Source organism: Zonotrichia leucophrys, chromosome 1A (assembly GCF_028769735.1).
Source record: "Zonotrichia leucophrys gambelii isolate GWCS_2022_RI chromosome 1A, RI_Zleu_2.0, whole genome shotgun sequence".
Taxonomy (NCBI): Eukaryota; Metazoa; Chordata; class Aves; order Passeriformes; family Passerellidae; genus Zonotrichia; species Zonotrichia leucophrys.
In genome coordinates, this window is record NC_088170.1 from 38,813,667 (window position 1) to 38,831,953 (window position 18,287).

The 18,287-nt window shown below is 49.9% G+C and overlaps 1 protein-coding gene across 1 annotated transcript; it reads right to left on the bottom strand.

Annotated features, from left to right (window-relative positions):
* Positions 1–626: 626 nt before the first annotated feature.
* Positions 627–9,457, bottom strand: TAB1 (TGF-beta activated kinase 1 (MAP3K7) binding protein 1). The gene is made up of 11 exons (XM_064702372.1): positions 9,403–9,457; positions 8,490–8,626; positions 8,145–8,298; positions 7,450–7,536; positions 6,750–6,888; positions 6,170–6,283; positions 3,620–3,731; positions 3,369–3,513; positions 2,765–2,987; positions 2,320–2,476; positions 627–1,303 (listed from the first exon to the last, which is right to left on the bottom strand). The coding sequence occupies exons 1-11, from the start codon at positions 9,433–9,435 to the stop codon at positions 1,096–1,098; spliced, it is 1,509 nt and encodes a 502-aa protein (XP_064558442.1). The 5' UTR covers positions 9,436–9,457; the 3' UTR covers positions 627–1,095.
* Positions 9,458–18,287: the final 8,830 nt, after the last annotated feature.

Consider the following 18,287-nt stretch of genomic DNA (forward strand, 5'->3'; position numbering starts at 1 on the left):
CCCCCAGGCCTCCGGGTTTGCAGGGCGCGGGGGAGGCTCGAGGGGACGGCTGGAGGCGGGAGGGAAGAGCCTCGCTTGCCGCCTGCCGTCAGAAATCTGAACTGAAGAGGAGGATTGCCGCGATCCCGACGCCCCGGCCAGCAGGGCCAGGCCCGGGCTCACGGCGGTGCAGGCAGCAGGACCCTTCTCTCGCTGCACAGCTCCCCGCTCCGACACGAGGCTGCCCATCCGCATCTTCCAGGCACCACGGGAGTTGTGACTCCCAGCTGTGCACCACCAGCTGCCTGTACAGGGAAACTTCATTACAAACTCCACCTGCCCTCTACACCTTTCCAGATGGCCTACATTAAGGGGAAAAACATGCATTTTACCTACAAAAAACAATAACCCGTATTTATGGTTTGACTCTAAGCCATAATTCAGTGCCAAAGCTCAGCAAGTAAGTAAACAAAGAGTTTATGCCTTTAAGTCACCTGCAAGGCTTCAGGCCACTTTTTCAGCAGAAGCTTTCCTCCTGCAAGGTGCAAGCCTCAGTTCAGGAGGAACAGAAGGTTTCACCAGGAGGAGCTGTCACACCCACACACGACATTATAAGGAAGCGAGCAAGCCACACGGGTGCCAATGACTGTAGCTATAAGTTATTTATTCTGCAAAATAGAGGTATCTTCTATGGAGTTGAACACTGGAATCACAGCATTATGAATTGAGTTGTGGAAACATTATGACAGCACACACACACACGCAGGCACACACGTGTACACCTACACACGCGCACACACACAGCCTTGGCACGGGCCCGGCTCCTGCAGCATCCACAAGGAGCCCGCTCCACACCTTTATTTGCTGAAACCTGCAGTGAGGGCTGCATTCAAAACCCCTTCCCCTATTCACAGGGCTTCCCAGGGCTGGGCAGGATTGGGAGCAGGGCACAGGCAACACGTGTGTAGTGCACAAGATCCCCTGCTCAGTGTGCAGCACATCCTGGACAGGAGTTAGCTGCGGGCAGAAGGCAGCCCTCAGTGGAACACTCTGACCCTTGCCTCAGTCTCTGCTCACACAGAGGAGCACAGGGTGTCTGCAGGAGGCAGACACAAGTTAGGACACAGTCAGTGCTCCCTGCTCGCCATGGTCCATGTTCCAGAGCCGGTAAAACTCTGCGAAATCCACGTAGGGCTCCACACGGCCATCCTCGTCGGGCTGCAGCGAGTGGGCGGGGCGGGAGCGGAACAGACCTCCGTCCGAACTCGAGCTGCTGCTCTGCGTGTGAGTGTTGGTCGACTGCAGCGTCACCGTTGGGCTTTGGCTAAGGGGGGAGAGAGAGAGAACATAAACATCTTTATTCTACTCCACCTGATGCACTGGCAAGAAAAGCACCAGAACAAGCACCAGTTTCTCCACAGATCAAGCCGTCCTAGCAGACAGGTAAAAAGTTACAGTCACTTGCTCTATGAGAGCACTCAAAGTGTTAAGAACTGATTGGAATTGACAAACATCAAAGGAATCTGATTCACATTAACTGGAAGGCCTTAAGTACAACCAGGCATCTGAGGAACAGAGAGGAAGCAGAAAAAACCAGGCATGCACTCTGCTGGCCTCCCCATACCCAGAACAGTATGAGCTTTACGGGAAGAGTCTGGCAGCGAGGAAAGCTATTCTTGCATGACCTGTGCTGCAGCCAAGGCAGCTCCAGTGCGTCAGCCTCATTGTTTCTGGAGCTACAGAGCACAATACCCACAGCGCTTCTTCACTGAGCAGCGTGTACACACCAGCTGTGCCAAAGGCTCAGCCTAAACCACAGCCACTAACTAGTATGACCCTGCAGACTGGATCCAAAGGGGACCCAATTCTAACCTTTGTCCACCTTTTTTATCCTAGGCTGTGCCTGTAAGCAAATCAGCTTCAGCAGTGCAGCCTCTCCAAGAGCCTTACAGACGACCTGCATAATCCCTCTTCCTTGCTGCAATGAAGGGCACCCACACTCCCTCTGTGCACAGCACCCAACACACTTGGCACACAAGGTCCAAAGAGAAGGGCTGCTCCCTGCCAGAATGCCCTCCATGAACAGCAGCAGATGCTGCTCCCGGGGCATGTTGCCAGAGCTGGCTTCAGAGCTGCTGCTTCACTCATTCCCACTCCTCACAAAATCGCTTTCCAGCTAACACGTTATGCTGGCTGTCAGGGCTGTAGTGGGGGGGGAGCACACTCCAGATAAGGGACTGACTGACTGACAGGTAACTGACAGCTGTCTCTGCTTTTCAACCACTTTATGCAGTGTGAGGTGCAGGGAAAACTCTGGGTAGCGAGAGCACAGGACTTTACTTAGTGAGGGTGGGAGTGGCTTCGTCCAGAGTTGAGCTGCTGTGAGCACCATTGACCATCTGGCCTTGAGAAGGCATGACAAGAGACAGCGTGACACTTGTCTTGCTTGTGCTTTGGGAGCTGGAATATGGCACAGAGACTGGGTAGACACGGCCTCCTAAGAAGGGAAAAAACAGAAGCTATAAAATGCAATTCAGACATGAGCAACTGCAGGTGAAGCACAGCAGCAAAAAAACCCCAAGAATTTGTATCAAAGTGCCCTTGATGCTGTACTGTATCCTGTCAAATTGTCACAGACTCCACAACTCAAAAGCCAATAATCTTGTTTAATAAGAAAATTCCTTCTACACCAACTAGCTCCTCTCCCAGTGTGAGGTGAGGGCTGGATCAATCAAGAGATCTTATCTCCCTCACCCCATTTTGTTTCATTCTCTCCCCAACACACCTTGTGTTGGTGTCAGTGTGGGCTGGCTCATCTCACCCAGGGGGTACCCAAAATTCCTCACAAGCAGCGTCATGTCTTCGTGACGGGGACAGAACTTGGACCGCTCCCCACCACTGGCGAAAGTGTCACAGTGAATGCGCTTAACCCGGTCCACCACTGCCTGTGCCACAGCATCCAGCGACGTCTGCTTGGCAAACTCTGTGGCTATCATGGCTGCAATTTCCTGAGCAGAGAAGGAGCAAAAAAAAAATCACCAAAGGAAAGACTTCTAGGAGATTTTGGAGGAAACCTTTTCCTGCCATCTGATCTAAGGGTTTTTTATGGCAACTCATCTGACTGTGATGCTTACCTGCTGATAATGTGCCTTTGTGCCTTGAGTCATCCCACTCCCTTTAATGAGCTACTCCTAAGGGACAGGCAGCTGCCAAGAAGAATGGGCTTGGCAAAGGAACTCCCACATTATTAGACTGGAATGGGGTGGCACAGGCATTCAGCCTGGCCAGCAGTGACAGCACAGATGAGGAGGACAGCCTGTATGAGAGCAGCTGACACCACTGGAGCGAGTCAGTATCCACAGGAATGTTTCCCCTGTGAGCAGGCTCACCTGGTTGGCCTGCCCAGGCCCATGGGCTGCCTCCAGTGCTTTGTAGAGCCCTTCAGACATGAGCACCAAGAAGCCTGTCACCCCATCCAGCGAGTGCCCTCCGTGGATTTCAGGCTCTGCTATGATGGGCTTAGATTTAGCAGCACTGGAAGGAGACAGTAATTTGGCATTTAATGGTGACATAGGAGCTGAGAAGGGAGTGATCATGAAGAAAACGAGGGCTTGAAACCCCACAGTTGAGTTTTTCTGACCTGAGCAGTTCAATATCGGTATAGCCGTACTTGACTTTGTAATCTCCAATGCGCCGAGTGCTTTCCTGCCCACGAATAGTTCCCACTTGCTTTATTTTCCCTGCATCCAAGCCTGTCAGATTGAAAACCAAAAATGCTTCATTAACTTTGTGAAACTTGCAGAACTTCCTCTGAGAAAAGAAATATCCACAGTTACACAGAACTGTAAGACAAAACGAGACACTGAAGAATCATCAGGAGCTAAATGGAGCAAAGGAGTAATTGTGTTTGAAGGGACACCTTCTCCTTAGTTCCAAGCTGGGAAGAAGAGAGAAGGAGGGAGACACACACAGCAAAACAGGCATAATCTGAATGCAACAGCTGGCCCTGAGACAAAGTCCACATCCTGGTCCAAAGGCACCAGCAGCAGCTGGCCTGGCTGCACGGGCATTTGCTGAAAAGGCAGGGGAACACCTGCACCCGCCAGCTCTGGGCTGTGTGATGGGAGGAGAAGGCAGGAACAAGGAAAACATAAGTGAAGGATCCTGCTTTTTCTTCCAGCTGTAACTGACCCCTGCTCCTAAGCTCCACATGGCAATTCCACTAACACATGAGGCTGCAGAGAGAGACTGTGGAGTCTCCCTCACTGGAGATACTGAAGAACCTGTACAATGTGCTCAGGGATGACCCTCCTTGAGCAGGAGCTTGGACCAGATGATCCACTGTGGTCCCTTCCAACTTTACCCATGCTGTGATTCCGAGAAAAGGAGAGCTGTCTACAAGAGGCACTGAATTTGCTCAAGTGCTCAAATTGACGTGGCTACTCCTAAAATAACAATGATCAAGCAAGTATGTCTATAAATAAACTTATGGTGATACAGAGCCTAGGAAGTAATCCCACCTTGAAAAAAGTTCTAACAGGGACCATCTGAGTGCTGCTGCTGTTTGAGGCAGGACTTGTAGCAGAGATGATCCACTTAGCTGGTCTGTTCTGGCAACCCCCCTTTCTTCATACCTAGAGCTATCAGCCAGAAAACACTGAGATTTAATCTAGGGATGAAATCTATGATTTCATAGATTTCCTGAGTACAAGGGGAAGGCAGGGGTCCAGCTGAAACTCCCTCTTTGAGTCAAACCAAGCCTTGCTGCACAGATGGCTCCACACCTACCCCAGCAGTAAGACACAAGTCCTCCATCTGCTGCAGACCACAGCTGACTCATCAACATGGCCTGGCTCATTTGCCAGCTCCTGGCAGGGAGGTACATGCCACTGACAGACACACACACAGGGAGGCTCACAGGACGCCAAGAGAAGTCACGTCTACATCACAGCAACTCTCCCAGGGTACTGAACAAGCTGTGATGTGCCAGCTGAAGAATCACAACATCACAAGACCTCTCCCACCCCTCCCCCAAGACAGGGGTGGCACAGGCACCATCATGACAAATGCTATCCCCACTACCTCTTATCACTGTGCTTCAACCTAGCCCAAAAACAACCTCCCTTGGGCCCCTAAACAGCCTGTGCACACTGCCTTGTTCCACAGGATCTTCCTTCTGCTGGGACTGCAGGCAGGAGCACCAGAGCTGCACCACATTAAGGTTGGTACATCTAACAGATCCCTGTTCTCCTATGGACTGCAGATAAATTCTGCATTTTTGGTACTGAAAACACTCAAAAAGTCTCTCTCCCTGCATTCTTGTATTCAGTGCTCCGTTTCACAGCACATATCCCCAGTGCAGGAGTAGAATGGGAATGAAAGAGAAATAGAATAAAAGACCTAGTAGCAGAAATTACCACATCAGGAGTCTCACCTGATAAGAACATATCTGCCAGGTGAATCTAATGAAGAATGCCACTTCAGATCTGCCTAAATAAAAGTACAGGACCCAAGTATCTCAATAAGAAGAATTTGGTACTGGCAATCACACAAGTGGTCTGGGTTAGCTCTAGACCAAGAAAGCAAACATGTCAAACACTGTAAAGGAAAAGAGAAATTGCCTAAAGCAAAATGTCAGCATTAAGAGTTCCGTAGTTATTGATGTGAGAGAAGTAAATGCCAGTGCTTGGCCTGGCTCTGTCTGAAGTGAAGCTGCTTTTTTTCAGCAGCAGCTTGTACAAAGGCAAATTGAAATGTACCATCCTGAGGGTGAGGCATAACACAGAACTTAAAGCAGCATAAACTGCGGTTTGCCTCCACAGGAGCCGTCATACTTTGTCTGCTTCACTCCTACCCTCTGGCTCTGTGCTTCCACTCCTGCCTTCCTATCGACTGCAGCAACAGCTGGAGGGCAGATCAATGCCACTCTGGCAGCTGGACACAAAACCAACACTCAAAACTTGAAACAAAAGCATAGTTTTCTGCTGGGTCAGTGAGATGAGCTTGCTCACCCTGTAGCCCCAGAATGGCTAGAAAGGCACAAAAAGAAGGCCCTGACCTTGTCACCTGAAAACACAGTAAGCTTCTTTTCGTGGTTATTTATTGTTCCTGTGGCTTGAGTCAGTCTTGGTGCCCCAGATAAACAGTCATGCGATGTTCTCAGCTAAGAACATGACACCCAAACACTCACCCAGCTGAGAGAAGCGAAAGAGCTCATCTTCATTCTCCGTCGTGTGGTCCACGTTGAGCTGAGTCACCTGCAGCCCATCCACCGTGGACTTGCACAGCAGTGCCCGATTGGTACCTGCAGTGGGAGCAGCGAGATGAGGCACCAGAAAGCTCTGCTGTTAACAGGGACAACACATCCAAAGGGAAAAGGAGCAGAGACAGGAATAAAGACAGAAAAGAAGAGAAAGGCTCATGTACTGTCTCATCATGATCTCCAAAAAGCAGCCTTGCTAGTAGCATAGTAAGGGCCTGCTAGGCAGCTCTCCATCCAGACCTGAGCTGCTACCTCCCAGGAAGGTTCTCTATCTCACAGTGAACCTGCACTCCTCCTCCCAACCCGCTTTCCCTCTGTTCTTTGGCCACACGCAGCAACATCTGCAGGGATGAAGAGTCAGGCTGATTTCAAGTGCTCGTGCAAGCAGCAAGCATACTGCTGCTTGGCCACACACCAAAGAAACTGCCCCCCACATTCAAATGTCTCCCTGGAGCCCCTGCCATCCTCAGGAATGCTGAGACTGAGCCACTGACAAAAACCAACTCACCCACATTGGCGATGTAGAGTTTGTTGTTGAGAACGACAGCCACAATAGCCATGGCTCCTCCAGAGATCTCCTGCTCTACAACCTTCAATCTCTCCACAATCTTCTGGTACTGAGGAGGGAGCTGGTGGTGAGGGACACCCTGGAAGCCAAAATGAGGGAGAAGCTTAAACACACAGTCCACAACGCAGAAATCACAGCTGGAATACAAATTCTGCGGGGAGGGGACTCATCTTGACATGCCTTGGCCGTGTGTCATACCTGTACAAGACATGAAATTTTCTGTTCAATCCTATCGAATGACACAGCTTTGATATAATTCTGGAGAGGACAGTCCAGTACACTTGAAGAACAGAGCCCATACTTGCCCAGACGCCATGCAAATGTGAGGCCTTTCCTCTCATCTGCATGGCTTTGTCCTGGCAGAGCCATATGCAGAGGCTGAACTGCTCTCTGTGATACACCCAGTGCCTTACTCAGGTGACCAATGTCAGGTCTGAGCAGTGCCAGCTCCAACAGTGGCAACTCCGGGAAATGGACCAAGGCACTTGCTGCTCCTCATGCAAGCTTCCAGAAGAGAACCATGGAGAAGTAACTTCCACTTACAGCCTCCCTTGGATCAAACTGACTAATGTGCCCAAACCTCACCCAGCAAGCTGGAAGGTGGGACCTCCAGCAAGCTCTGCTCTTAAGGTCACATTACCTCTGGTAGCTGAGACTGCAGGCTGGCCTTCTCTGCTAAGGCATCATCAATGGACTCCAGGAAACTTCTTTCCACCACATCAAAAGCCTAAAAAAGGCCATAAAGAGAAACAAAGCACTTATTTGATGCCTACAGACTTTGAGGTACTCATCCTCACCTAAGAACCAGCTCATAAGAGTGGATGATCACTGTACATACAGACTTTCAACAACCACTACAGCACATTGAAACAATTGTTTCAGCACAACCAGTTAACAGCTTGTAAAAACAATCTGCAACAACTCAAAACAGAAGACAACACCATAAAAATTACATTCACAGCAATGTCAGAGACCTATCTGATCTTGTGTGTTGATCCTGTCACTCAAGAAAGCACACTCACAAATCCATCTCCCCACACATTAACTTCTCCCCTTCACTCACTGTCATCTCCTTCACAGGCTGACTTGTTCCTACACGTCCAGGGAAGGCTGGCTGCAGCTTCCTGGAGAGCTCTCAGCACTGTGCTGACGGAGCCAGGGGACAGATGGGATGTGGCAGGAGTGAAACAAAGCACTACAGATGCTCAGGATGAGTGCAACTGCAACCACCAGATGTTTCCAACCCCCACAGAAACCAGATGCTGTTCCCCTGATGGCAAAGAGGAGGTGGGTAATGCAAGAAGCAGGAGCTGCTCCCACTCAAAGCTTCTTTACCTGCAGCAGAACTCGACGCACGTCAGCATCGCTGTGGTCTGCGTGGAGCTGGCCCAGCAGCAGTTCTGCAGAGAGCCTCTGACCCACGAAGTTGGTGACTCGGTTGCCATCATAGCCATTGAAGACACCATAGAGGTAGCAGTTGTTCTCACTCCTGCCAAGAGGGCAGAAGCAAAGAGGTCACAGATCTCTGTAAGACATAGATATAAGTAGCAAGTTCCCATAGACACCTCTTGTATGCTCAGGCCCCACCCTCTTCTTCCACATCCTGTGTGACAAATTAAATACCTCTTTCACGTGCACTTGTGTCAGCAGGAGTCAGTGTCCCAGGTGCAACCCACTTACCTGAATTTCAACCAGTTATCTTCCAAGGGGTGACCCTCTGTCCCCTTGCCATCTGCACTGTAGGAACGGTTTGGAGCTGAGCCCACCCCAGAGAGATGGCAGGATGGTAAGTCATCTGTCCAACTGGGCTGCTGTTCCTGGCAGGAAGAGGAAAGAGACCATGTAAACCCCAAGCAGGCTGAAGGGAAGATCGTGGTGCAGTACAGATCACCAGTCCACCCCCACCCTCTTCTCAACCCCTCTCCCTTTGCTAACTAATACACAGCCAATAACTCCACATTTTGCCCTGCAGAACAGTATCACTTACCAAGTGTCCCCACTGAGGCTGAGCTCTGGCTGTACTCCGGCTCTTGTTAACAAGAAACCAGATGCGAAATTTGCACACAAGTTTTGCACTCCATACAGCACAGCACAGCACTAGCTTAGCTATTCCTATGGCGAATCAGATCCTCAAGCACCCCTGCCACGGGAGTGTAGGGAAAGCTCTGGATTCCCCCAGGACTACTCAACCAGGACAAGGGACTGGGGCCTGATGCTGCAGCCAGCAATGAGAGAGACATCCCTGGGGCCGCCATCTCCAGCCAGGCCTGCAGGCGCCAGCTGCCCCCTCGCACAGCGGGCCCCCCGAAGCCCGCAGCACCGGCACGGCCCCCCAGCCACCTGTGGCCCACCGTGCGCTGCAGAGCGGCCGGTCCGGCAGCGGGCGGGCCGCTGGCCACGGCGGGACCCCGCAGTGCGGCCCCTGCCCTGAGGCGGCACAGGGGGCGGGAGAGCAGCGACCCACCGCCCGCGGCGGGGGAACCTCCCCCTTCCCACACGGCAGCGCGGGGGGCGGGTGAGGAGGAGGCCCGGGGACTCCCTCGCACCCACCTGGGGGGTGCGTGTGCTCGGAGGGGGGGAAGATGCCACTCACACTCTGCAGCAGACTCCTCCTCTGCGCCGCCATCTTGCAGCGGGAGCGGCCGCCTCCTTCCCTCCCGCCCGCCCTCCGCCGCCACAGCTCGGCCCGCTCAGGCCCCGCCCCCGCGCCAGGCGGCGCCGGGCAGGGCCCGGGCCAGAGCCGCGGAACCGGAACGCCTGGCCCTGCACCTTCCTTCTGCGGAGTGCAGGTGTCTCTGTTTCCTACCTGTGGCCTTCAGGTGTGTGAGAAAGAAGCACCTGTTGGCCGCCACTGCCAGCGTGTGTGTGTGTGGAGGAGGAGGAGGAAAAAGGAGCAGGGTTGTGAGGATCATATAATCATGGGATCATCAGGGTTGGAAGGGACGTGTGAGATCGTCAAGTCCACTTGTCCGCCCAGCGTTGCCACTGTAAGCCCTAAGACACATCACCGCAGCGCCAGATGCAGATGCTGCTTGAACACCCCCAGGGATGAGAACACCCCCATCACCTCTGTGGGCAGCTTATTTCAATGCCTGACCACCATAACAGTGGGGGGAAAAATCTCCCGTCTCAGCTTAAAGTCATTTCCTCTAGTTCTCTTAATACAGGCACAATAGAAGAGACCAGCCCCGCCCTCACTATAACCTCTTTTCATATGTTGTAGAGAGCAATGAGGTCTCTTTTTAGCCTCCTTAGACTAAAAAAACCCAGCTCCCTTAGCTGTTCCACATAGGATGTGTTTTCACTGGACCTGCTCCATCATCTCAGTGTGCTTTTTAAAGTGAGGGGCACAAAACAGAACAGAGTCCTTGAGGTGCCGTTGGCACTGTGAATCCTGGGTCCTGTGAAATGGGGTCACCCTGAGTGCCAGAGAGCCCTGAGGTAGCCTGGTGTTGAAGTAGGTTCCTTGGTAGTGCATCGTGTTCCAAGCAACCCCGAGGGAAGACTCAGCCCAGGTACCAGCTCTCAGCTGCACTCTGTTCCATAGGCACCACATGCATGGCACTCATGTATCTCAGCTTGCAGTCTGTGTCCTGCCCTGTCCCTCTCTCTTTTGCAGGCCATAACAAGAATGTAGGTGGACCATGTCCTCAGGGAAGCAGTAGAAAGGTGTCTAGGACAAATGACAAGTGGTTCTCAATCCTCACCGCTGTTTGGAGCAGTTGTTGCTAGTCTCGAGTCAGGGACAACAGTAAAATCGCTTGCATGCCTGCTTGAGCAATGCAGACAAAATCAGAGAGCACTGAGTTTGCTCTTATTTGAGATCCTTTATTGGCAGACACAGGCTGTTTCCATTGAATCAGCTCAGCTGAGGAGGAGGGAAGACACAAGATTCAATCTCACTGCTTTCTCAATATTGTAAGTCAGCAGAAGAGCCCTCCAGGAGCATGAATGGTGTATTTTAATGTGTGTGATGGCCAGCAGTCAGGCTGTGGCAGGAGGGCTTCAGGAAGAGCCCTGTGTGTTTCCCTGCGTGTATTGTGGCTGCAGGGGCTCCAACATGAGAGACGTGCAGTTTCAGTCATGGGCAGCAGCACAGTTGTGGTGAGGGTGGGAGTGTTAAATAGTCTTGACTTCCTTCAGTGGCTTGATACACTCATAATGACATCTTTGTGGCAGATGTATTCGATTCAGATGCACTTCAGAAATAATTGCCAGTTAATTAACCTTATTCTATGGAATGATGGCTTTTGCTGCAGGGTTTTTCTGCCAGAGGATTCCAGCTTCCTTTCCTGTAAATCCTCTGTCTATTGTTTTCTTACATTTCTTTCTTCAAAATATACAAAGATTACAGATCCTTCTCCTTCATGCAAGGCTCACAAATATACAGACATTCAACCGGAATTAGGTACACGGGCAGAATTACATTTTTTAAGCTTCTTTTATGCAAAGATAGAAGAAAATGCAGGATTTAGAACCTGGGTCTACAAACAAGTTTCCTTAGGTTTAGGCTTCTCTGTGAGCTTGGTCTCAGTGATGTCATTCAGAGTATTCCTGTGGGCAAAGCTGTGAATAGGTACAAATAATTATAGGAATAGGTCTGAAGTCTGTATTAGAAGTAGAATGGACAGATTTAGTACTGACAAAGATTTGTTTTCTTGCCAGTATCAAAAGAAGAATTCCCAGTCCTGTAGAAAAACGCATAGCACAGCATTGTCCATGTCATTAAAAAGCTGCAGGCAAGTGCCTTTGCTTTAAAACAGGATGACACTTTTTCAGCATTGCAGCAGCAGCTTATGGTTATTTAATGCCACTGAAGGTTGCAGTCATGCACCTTGATGAGCACAGTCAGACTCCATCCTTGCTCAGAGCGACACTGAAATCAGCAAGGCTTTGGGTGTGCCTAGAGACTGTCAGCATCTATTGCATTGCAGGGCTGGGAATTTAGGAGTCATTTCTGTCTTCTTCTATCCATAAGTGAGTCCTTTTGAAACTAACAAGAGCAGAGTCTGTGTGAGAGTGTGATAAGGCAGAATGTGAAGTCAATGAGAGAGCAAAACAACTTTCCTAAAGATACAAGATAGAAAATCTGCCACTTTCCTTGTTTGTACAACGGCTTGTCACCTCTTGCAGTTCAAAATGTGCCCTGTTCCTAATTTAAATATCTGGCTTCAGCTCGTAGTCACTAATCTTTGTCATTTGGATTTATCTTTTTTCTGCCAGTTTGTGCTGGAATGCAGACCTGGTGCAAAGCATTTTTTTCTTGGTGAAAATACTTGTGCCAGATTCTGCCTGGATACTCCTGTGGTTCTGTCACTGAGCTTCTGCCCTAACCTTGAGTCAGTCAATTAACTACTTGACCTGGAAAAAATGTGGGTAGTAGGATTTAGCAAACGAGGCCATTTGCAGCATTAAATGCCTGTTTGTCCAGCATTTCACAGCCCTCCAAAGGAAAGTGCTACAGAAGCTTGTGAGCTGCTCCATTAATGTCTGCTCATTGAAAGCTTTATGCAGCAATGGGAAGATGAAATAGTGCACCGAGTTTCTGTTGGTTGTATTGATCAAACTTATTTTAACCTCTGTTTATGCTTCTTACCCTATCAGAAATTGCTGTGCCGTATTCCCATGCAGCCAAGATCTCCTCAGGAATGCAGGATATTGGTCACTGAACCTCACCATCCATGCAAAAGTAAATGAATTATATGATTCAGTGGTTACCAGATATACAGCTCCCCCTCTTGTGTTGAATTCCCACATTTCTCATTCCTCCCTCTCTCTCTCTCTCTCTCTTTTTGTGATTACTCTCCCATTTTCTCTGTCCCCAGTGCTAGAGATTATACACACAGTATTCCTGGTTCCAAGCTGTACTGCTGCCTTCCTGGTTTTGTGGAAGCTTTCTCTGCAGGAAAGGAAGAAACATGGTCACTACTCTGCTGGATGAAAGATGAACAGCATGACTGACGAATGTGCCACGGGGAGCAGGGAGCTGGGGGCAGCCCCTGCACAGTGCTCTTGTAGGTGCTGAGGAGCTGGGAAGCATTTCCCAGATTGCTGGCAGAAGCCATCACATCATGTTTCCCTCTACTGATGATGTGTGAGATATGTTTAGGGAGACTTTTTTTCTGTTTTGATGCTAACAGAGGCTGGGGCTGGAAAGGAAAGCCATGATTTTTGGCAAAGCTTGCAGGAGGTGACATGGGAAGAAGGAAGGGTCTCTCTGCCAGGACCAGCTTGCCACACTCGCTCTGCTCCCACGGCAGACAGAAGGGGATGGTGGGGGTGGCGTTGTGAGGCCTCACACAGCTCCACCCCAAGGTCACCTCATCTGCCTTTACCAGCTGCAGCCTGTGCTTCCCACAGGTACAGTGCCCTAATACTCATCGTTTCTCTGCAGGCCACTGTTTCCAGCCATGCTGGAAGGGCAGAGAAATAAGATGGGGCGATAAAAAGAACAAGTGTTAAGGAAGGAAAGCTGGAAACAACAGATTCCTTCCGCCAGCACCCTCTTGTGAGAATTGGGAGAGCCAATGTGGAGAGCTACTGCCAGAGAAAGGGGGAATGATGAGAGTGTGCTGATCTCCCCCAGAGAGAGTCAAACCACTCTGCAAAACAGAATTTGTACTGTTTTAGGGCAGATGGATTTATGAGGGAGGCAAATGGGTTGTTTCATATCATTTTATTGATCTCCTTGATGCACTAACCAGAGTTTCATCTCCTTGAGTCCTGGGATTATGTGAACTTTAAAAAAAAAGAAAACAACTTTATAACAGAATTGTTTCTAGATGTCATGGCTGCAGGGAGAAGCTTCAAAACATGACTCATAAGCATGTGAAATACCAGAGAGCAAAACTAAAGAGATTTCAAATGATTAGAAAACACAAACAAACTAGTAATGTTGGAGTCCTACTCATCTGAAATGCTTGCTTTTGGCAACATCTTGTCTCACCAGTTCTTAACACCACCTGCTGCCAACACAGATATTTGCCTTTCTGTGGGCTTGGTATCTCCACAAAACATCCACCCCAAAAGCTGTGACTGTAGGAAGGGTCTTTGTCCAAACAAAGATTAATCATGAAACAGATGGGTCGGTCCACCAACACTTTTGCACATAATCTGATGTGCAGCTGCAGTGTGTGCTCAGTAGTGGCCCCAAGAGGGGAGAGAGTTTGGGGGACTGGCTGGAGCCTGCTCACCATCATGTGCCTCTGTTTACTGTCCTCAAACCCTACAAAGGTTGGGAAATGTGATACTCAGGTACTTGGGTGACAGACTCATTAAAAGGGGATGAGAGGGAAGCTTTAGCTAAGCATCAGCACAGGATGGGATTTTGAATTTCATTTTTGTTGCAAAGACTGTTGGAACAAGATCTTTTTTAGTGATGGGCTGCTAACCACTGACACCCACTGTGGACAATGGTCCTGAGAGCTCATTTCCCAGGATTTGATTATGTTTTGAACACCTGCAGTACACCAGACACCTGAGCAATGGTCACACATAGATGACTAAAGACATATCAAAGGACTAAACACTTCTGCTTCCCTGGGTGTGGAAATAGAAGGTGTTTCTTTCCATATGGATTTGTATCCTATATTCCTGTAAGTCCCCATCCACACCTCCTATTACCACATCCTTTTCACAGTGAGAGTTCACTTCTAACATGGCATGTCAGGTTCCTCAAGTTTTCCTACTGATTAGGTGAGAGACACTTGATGGTGTGTGTGATTTGAAACTTAGGCCAAGTAAAACATACAACCATTAGCTTCCATCGAAACACCTTAATAAGGGCAGCTCTTTAGGTTTCTTTCCTCCATCCAAGCCACTGATTGTCACTAAGCTTGCCAGCTTGGCCATGCAGGAGCACAGGAGCCAATGCTCTTGCAGCCAACCAAGCTAAAAAAGCCATCCCTCCCCAAAGAAGAAAATCCAGACCATTTTTTTTCCATATAGTATGGTTATTTTGAACGTCATAACTTTATTGAGACACCAGTAGTTACCACCTTCACTTTGTTAACCACAAATATATAGGACATTGTAAACACAGGTGCCGAGGTGGCGGGGTTCGCTGTAGTTGAATTTCGGAAGGGATGGGGGCAGGGGGAGGAGGAGGAGGAGGAGGAGGAGGAGGAGGAGGAGGGCTGAAGGGACACTCGGGCTTCGACAAGACCACTCAGAGGATCCTGTATGCGGCAGGCCATCCATGAGTCATCGGGTATACGTATATATGTATAGCTTTATATTATACATCTCTTTAAATATATATATATAATATATATACTATACACAGGCAGTAATGTGGCAGGGGAAGGGGCAGGGCAGCCCAGGTGGTGTTACAAATGCCACACAGGCAGCAGGGAGTTGTCTGGATGGATGGTTTGAACTTGCTGCACGAGGTGGCCTCACTGGGTTCCTTACCTTGTACCTGCTCTGGGGATGGGAGCTGAGACTCCTGTGGGGATCACCCTGCAATGCTGCCTTCCTGGGTCCTCCCAAGTGCTTGCAAGGGTACAGGGACAAAGACACCTCCTCCCCTGTGGGAACTGCCAGGAATAACGCAGAGAGGAAGGGTGTGTGATGAGGTGATGAACAGGGTGGCGGGGACATGGGTGATCCAGGGATGGGGACACATCAGGAGGCTGAATGCACAGAGAGAACTGGGGCAACATTTCATCATCTCTTTGCCATTCACAGCCTCTGCCTCCACAAAACAGTCCCTTACTTGGGGGCTTCATAAAATAAGAAGACATTAAGGGGCCATTGCTCCCAAAAAGGGATGTGTAATCCCTGTAATCGGGACAAATGGCAGAGGGGGAAGAAAGCTGCCTTATCATTTTGCTTATACAGCCTTCCCTCTGATCTCCTAATCTCTAGAGCAGGGCTGATCTCACTCACACTTAGAATGTAAAAGGGACATGTTCCAGTCCGCTGCTCAGGTCTCGCCTATGATCACCAGAAATAGGCAGCACCTTATCAGAAGCACCTAAGATAAGATAACCAGCCCTTTGGGTAGGTCTGTATGTCTCATCAGCTGCAGAACCAGCCAAATGCCATTGGAAATTGCATTCTGCATTTTAAAGGGCTACATGCAAACAAGCAGAGTCCCACTCCCAGGTCTGCTACCAACAACCCTCCACTGCAAAGGCTGAAAGCACATGAACCCAAGCAGAGTGTCTTCTCCCCTAAGCAAAAGCAAGAACTGTCTTGAGTATCTACTGCTGTAGTGTCACATCAATGCTTTTCTTATGACACAAAGCAAGGAGAACAACAGAGAGATGGGAAGTCACCCAAGATGAAGTCACTTGGCTCATGTCCCACTGAAGTGCTGGTTCTGAGGGGGAGGCTCATTCCTGCCTCAAGCCCACCTGAGCCATCAGCTGGTTACATGAGGGAAGCAAGCCCAAGAGGGTAAAGAAAAGCTTGCTCATTAGTCAGCCCCAAATGGCGTTTAGCCACCTACGCAACTCTGATGGGAGAAGGGGCATGCAAGATACCCCTGCACCACAGAGCCCCAGGTAGATCCCCCACATACTGCCTGCACCTCTCCTTATGTGCCTAGTCACTCACGGAGGAGGGGCCTCCGGTACAACATATTTTTGTGCTGAGGGATGGTTCCTTATAGCCTCCACCTCCTCTCGGTTCCCTCCCCACACCCCAAAGGAAAGCATGAAGGATGACACAGATGAATCTAGGTGAGTACAACTAACTTCTCTCCTCCTCCACCTCATCATTCAATTCTTCTTCCCTGGTGGGAGACAAACAGGAGAGTGCTCCCCCCACATCCAGTCACAACAAACCTCTCTCAATAAAGTAAACCCGTCCCAAGCCTAAATATTAGGCTGAGCCCACAGAAAATGAAGCTCGAGGGGCTTCCTTCCAAAAGGCACCCCTCTTATTTACAGTATTGCATTCACTCCTAGGCACAGAGCAAGGGACGTGTGCCTGTGCCCAGTCATTTCTGCTGTGTCCTTAGGGCCACCTGATCCCCTCTCCTGTCCTCACCAGTGGGTAACAACCAGTGAGACGGGCCAAGCCTGGGGAGGACAAGCCATGGGGACAGCCACCAGCAGCACAAATGTGCCAGAAGGAACAGGGAGAAACGGTGCCTGTATATACAGTGGAGAACACTGCTCCACTTCTCCCTGCTGCTCTACAGTTTCTGCCCCTTCCTTATCATTGTGGGGCACTGGGAAGAGGGAAGGACTGGGAACCTTAGTGTCCTCCAGATAAGATATTCACACAACCACAGCCCAGACCTGTGTCCCATTCTCCCCACTCCTAAGGGGGCTATGAGGAATAGGCTGGATGTGCAGTGCAGGCACTGACAGATTTTGGATCTGCTCCTGATCTCTTCTACTGGGACCAGTGTTGCATCAAGCAGGATGGCTGCCTGGGGGATGGAGCTTCTCACTTCTGCAAGATAAAGTCTGCTTCTTGTGCTCTGAGAGATGTCTGTGCCCAGGAGAATTGTCTAGGTAGCTATTGCTGAATTATTTCCATTTAGAAGAAACCTGGAATCTGTCTTCAGGCACAGACCTAACTTCTAAGTTGGAACAAAGAGTGAGCTTCCACAGTTGTGTCTTTACTTGGAGCACAGTCATGAAGTGTGTGGAATGACACCCATAAGAGCTCTATCTAACAGTCACTGCTGCCACCTAGGCGAGGCTTTAGAGTCAGCCAGGATCTGAGATGCTGCAGAAGAGCACTAAGGTATGGTCTGTGGCAAGTACAGAAAGACCAGTTTTCAGACAGCTCAGTCTGGCCCCAACCAATTCTCTGCACACCAAGACCTCTTCCCTATCCGAGTGGGAGGCAAAGCGCAGCAGTACAGGGCAGGACCCTTCCCACTTGGCTGCACTCCTGTGCAAGAGCCAGACACATGCTGGCTATCCCAGCAGCAGTATTTCTTCCTAAGTGGGGTCCTCCTCCATTCCTGTGAGCTACAGAGATGGTGTCAGCAAGAGGCTTTGCACTATTCTAAAGGAACAGAGGAAGGTTCAGCAGGACCTGAGGAGCAAAACTGTCTTTCTTTTCCTCCTGGTCTGGGTGAAATGACAAAGCTCCCCTCTCCCCCTCAAACCAGCCTGGCTGGATTGAAGACTCTCTTCTAGAAAGCCCAGCTCCTCCATCCTTCCTCCCACAGGCACAGTGTCTGGGCCCAGAGGCTGGCCATGGCTCCCCTCCTGCCTCATCAAACACTGGTCTGGGAAGAGCAGTGACTAGCAGGATGTACAGACAAGGGGAATCACCTCCACCTCAATCCAAGGGGGCTGAGGAAGGACTGAATCTCAGGGCACCACCCCTCTGCTCTTCTCAGTCTCTTGCTGTACCCTACAGACATGCCTGCGATTTCTGATTGTACCTGCAAATCTTTCTTTTTCACTTCCCATTTTTTCTTCTTGTACTCTCCTCCTCTCCAATACCACTTCTCCCAAACCCTCTAAAAATAAAGGACCCCTCCCTCACTAGCATGTGGCAGGGAAA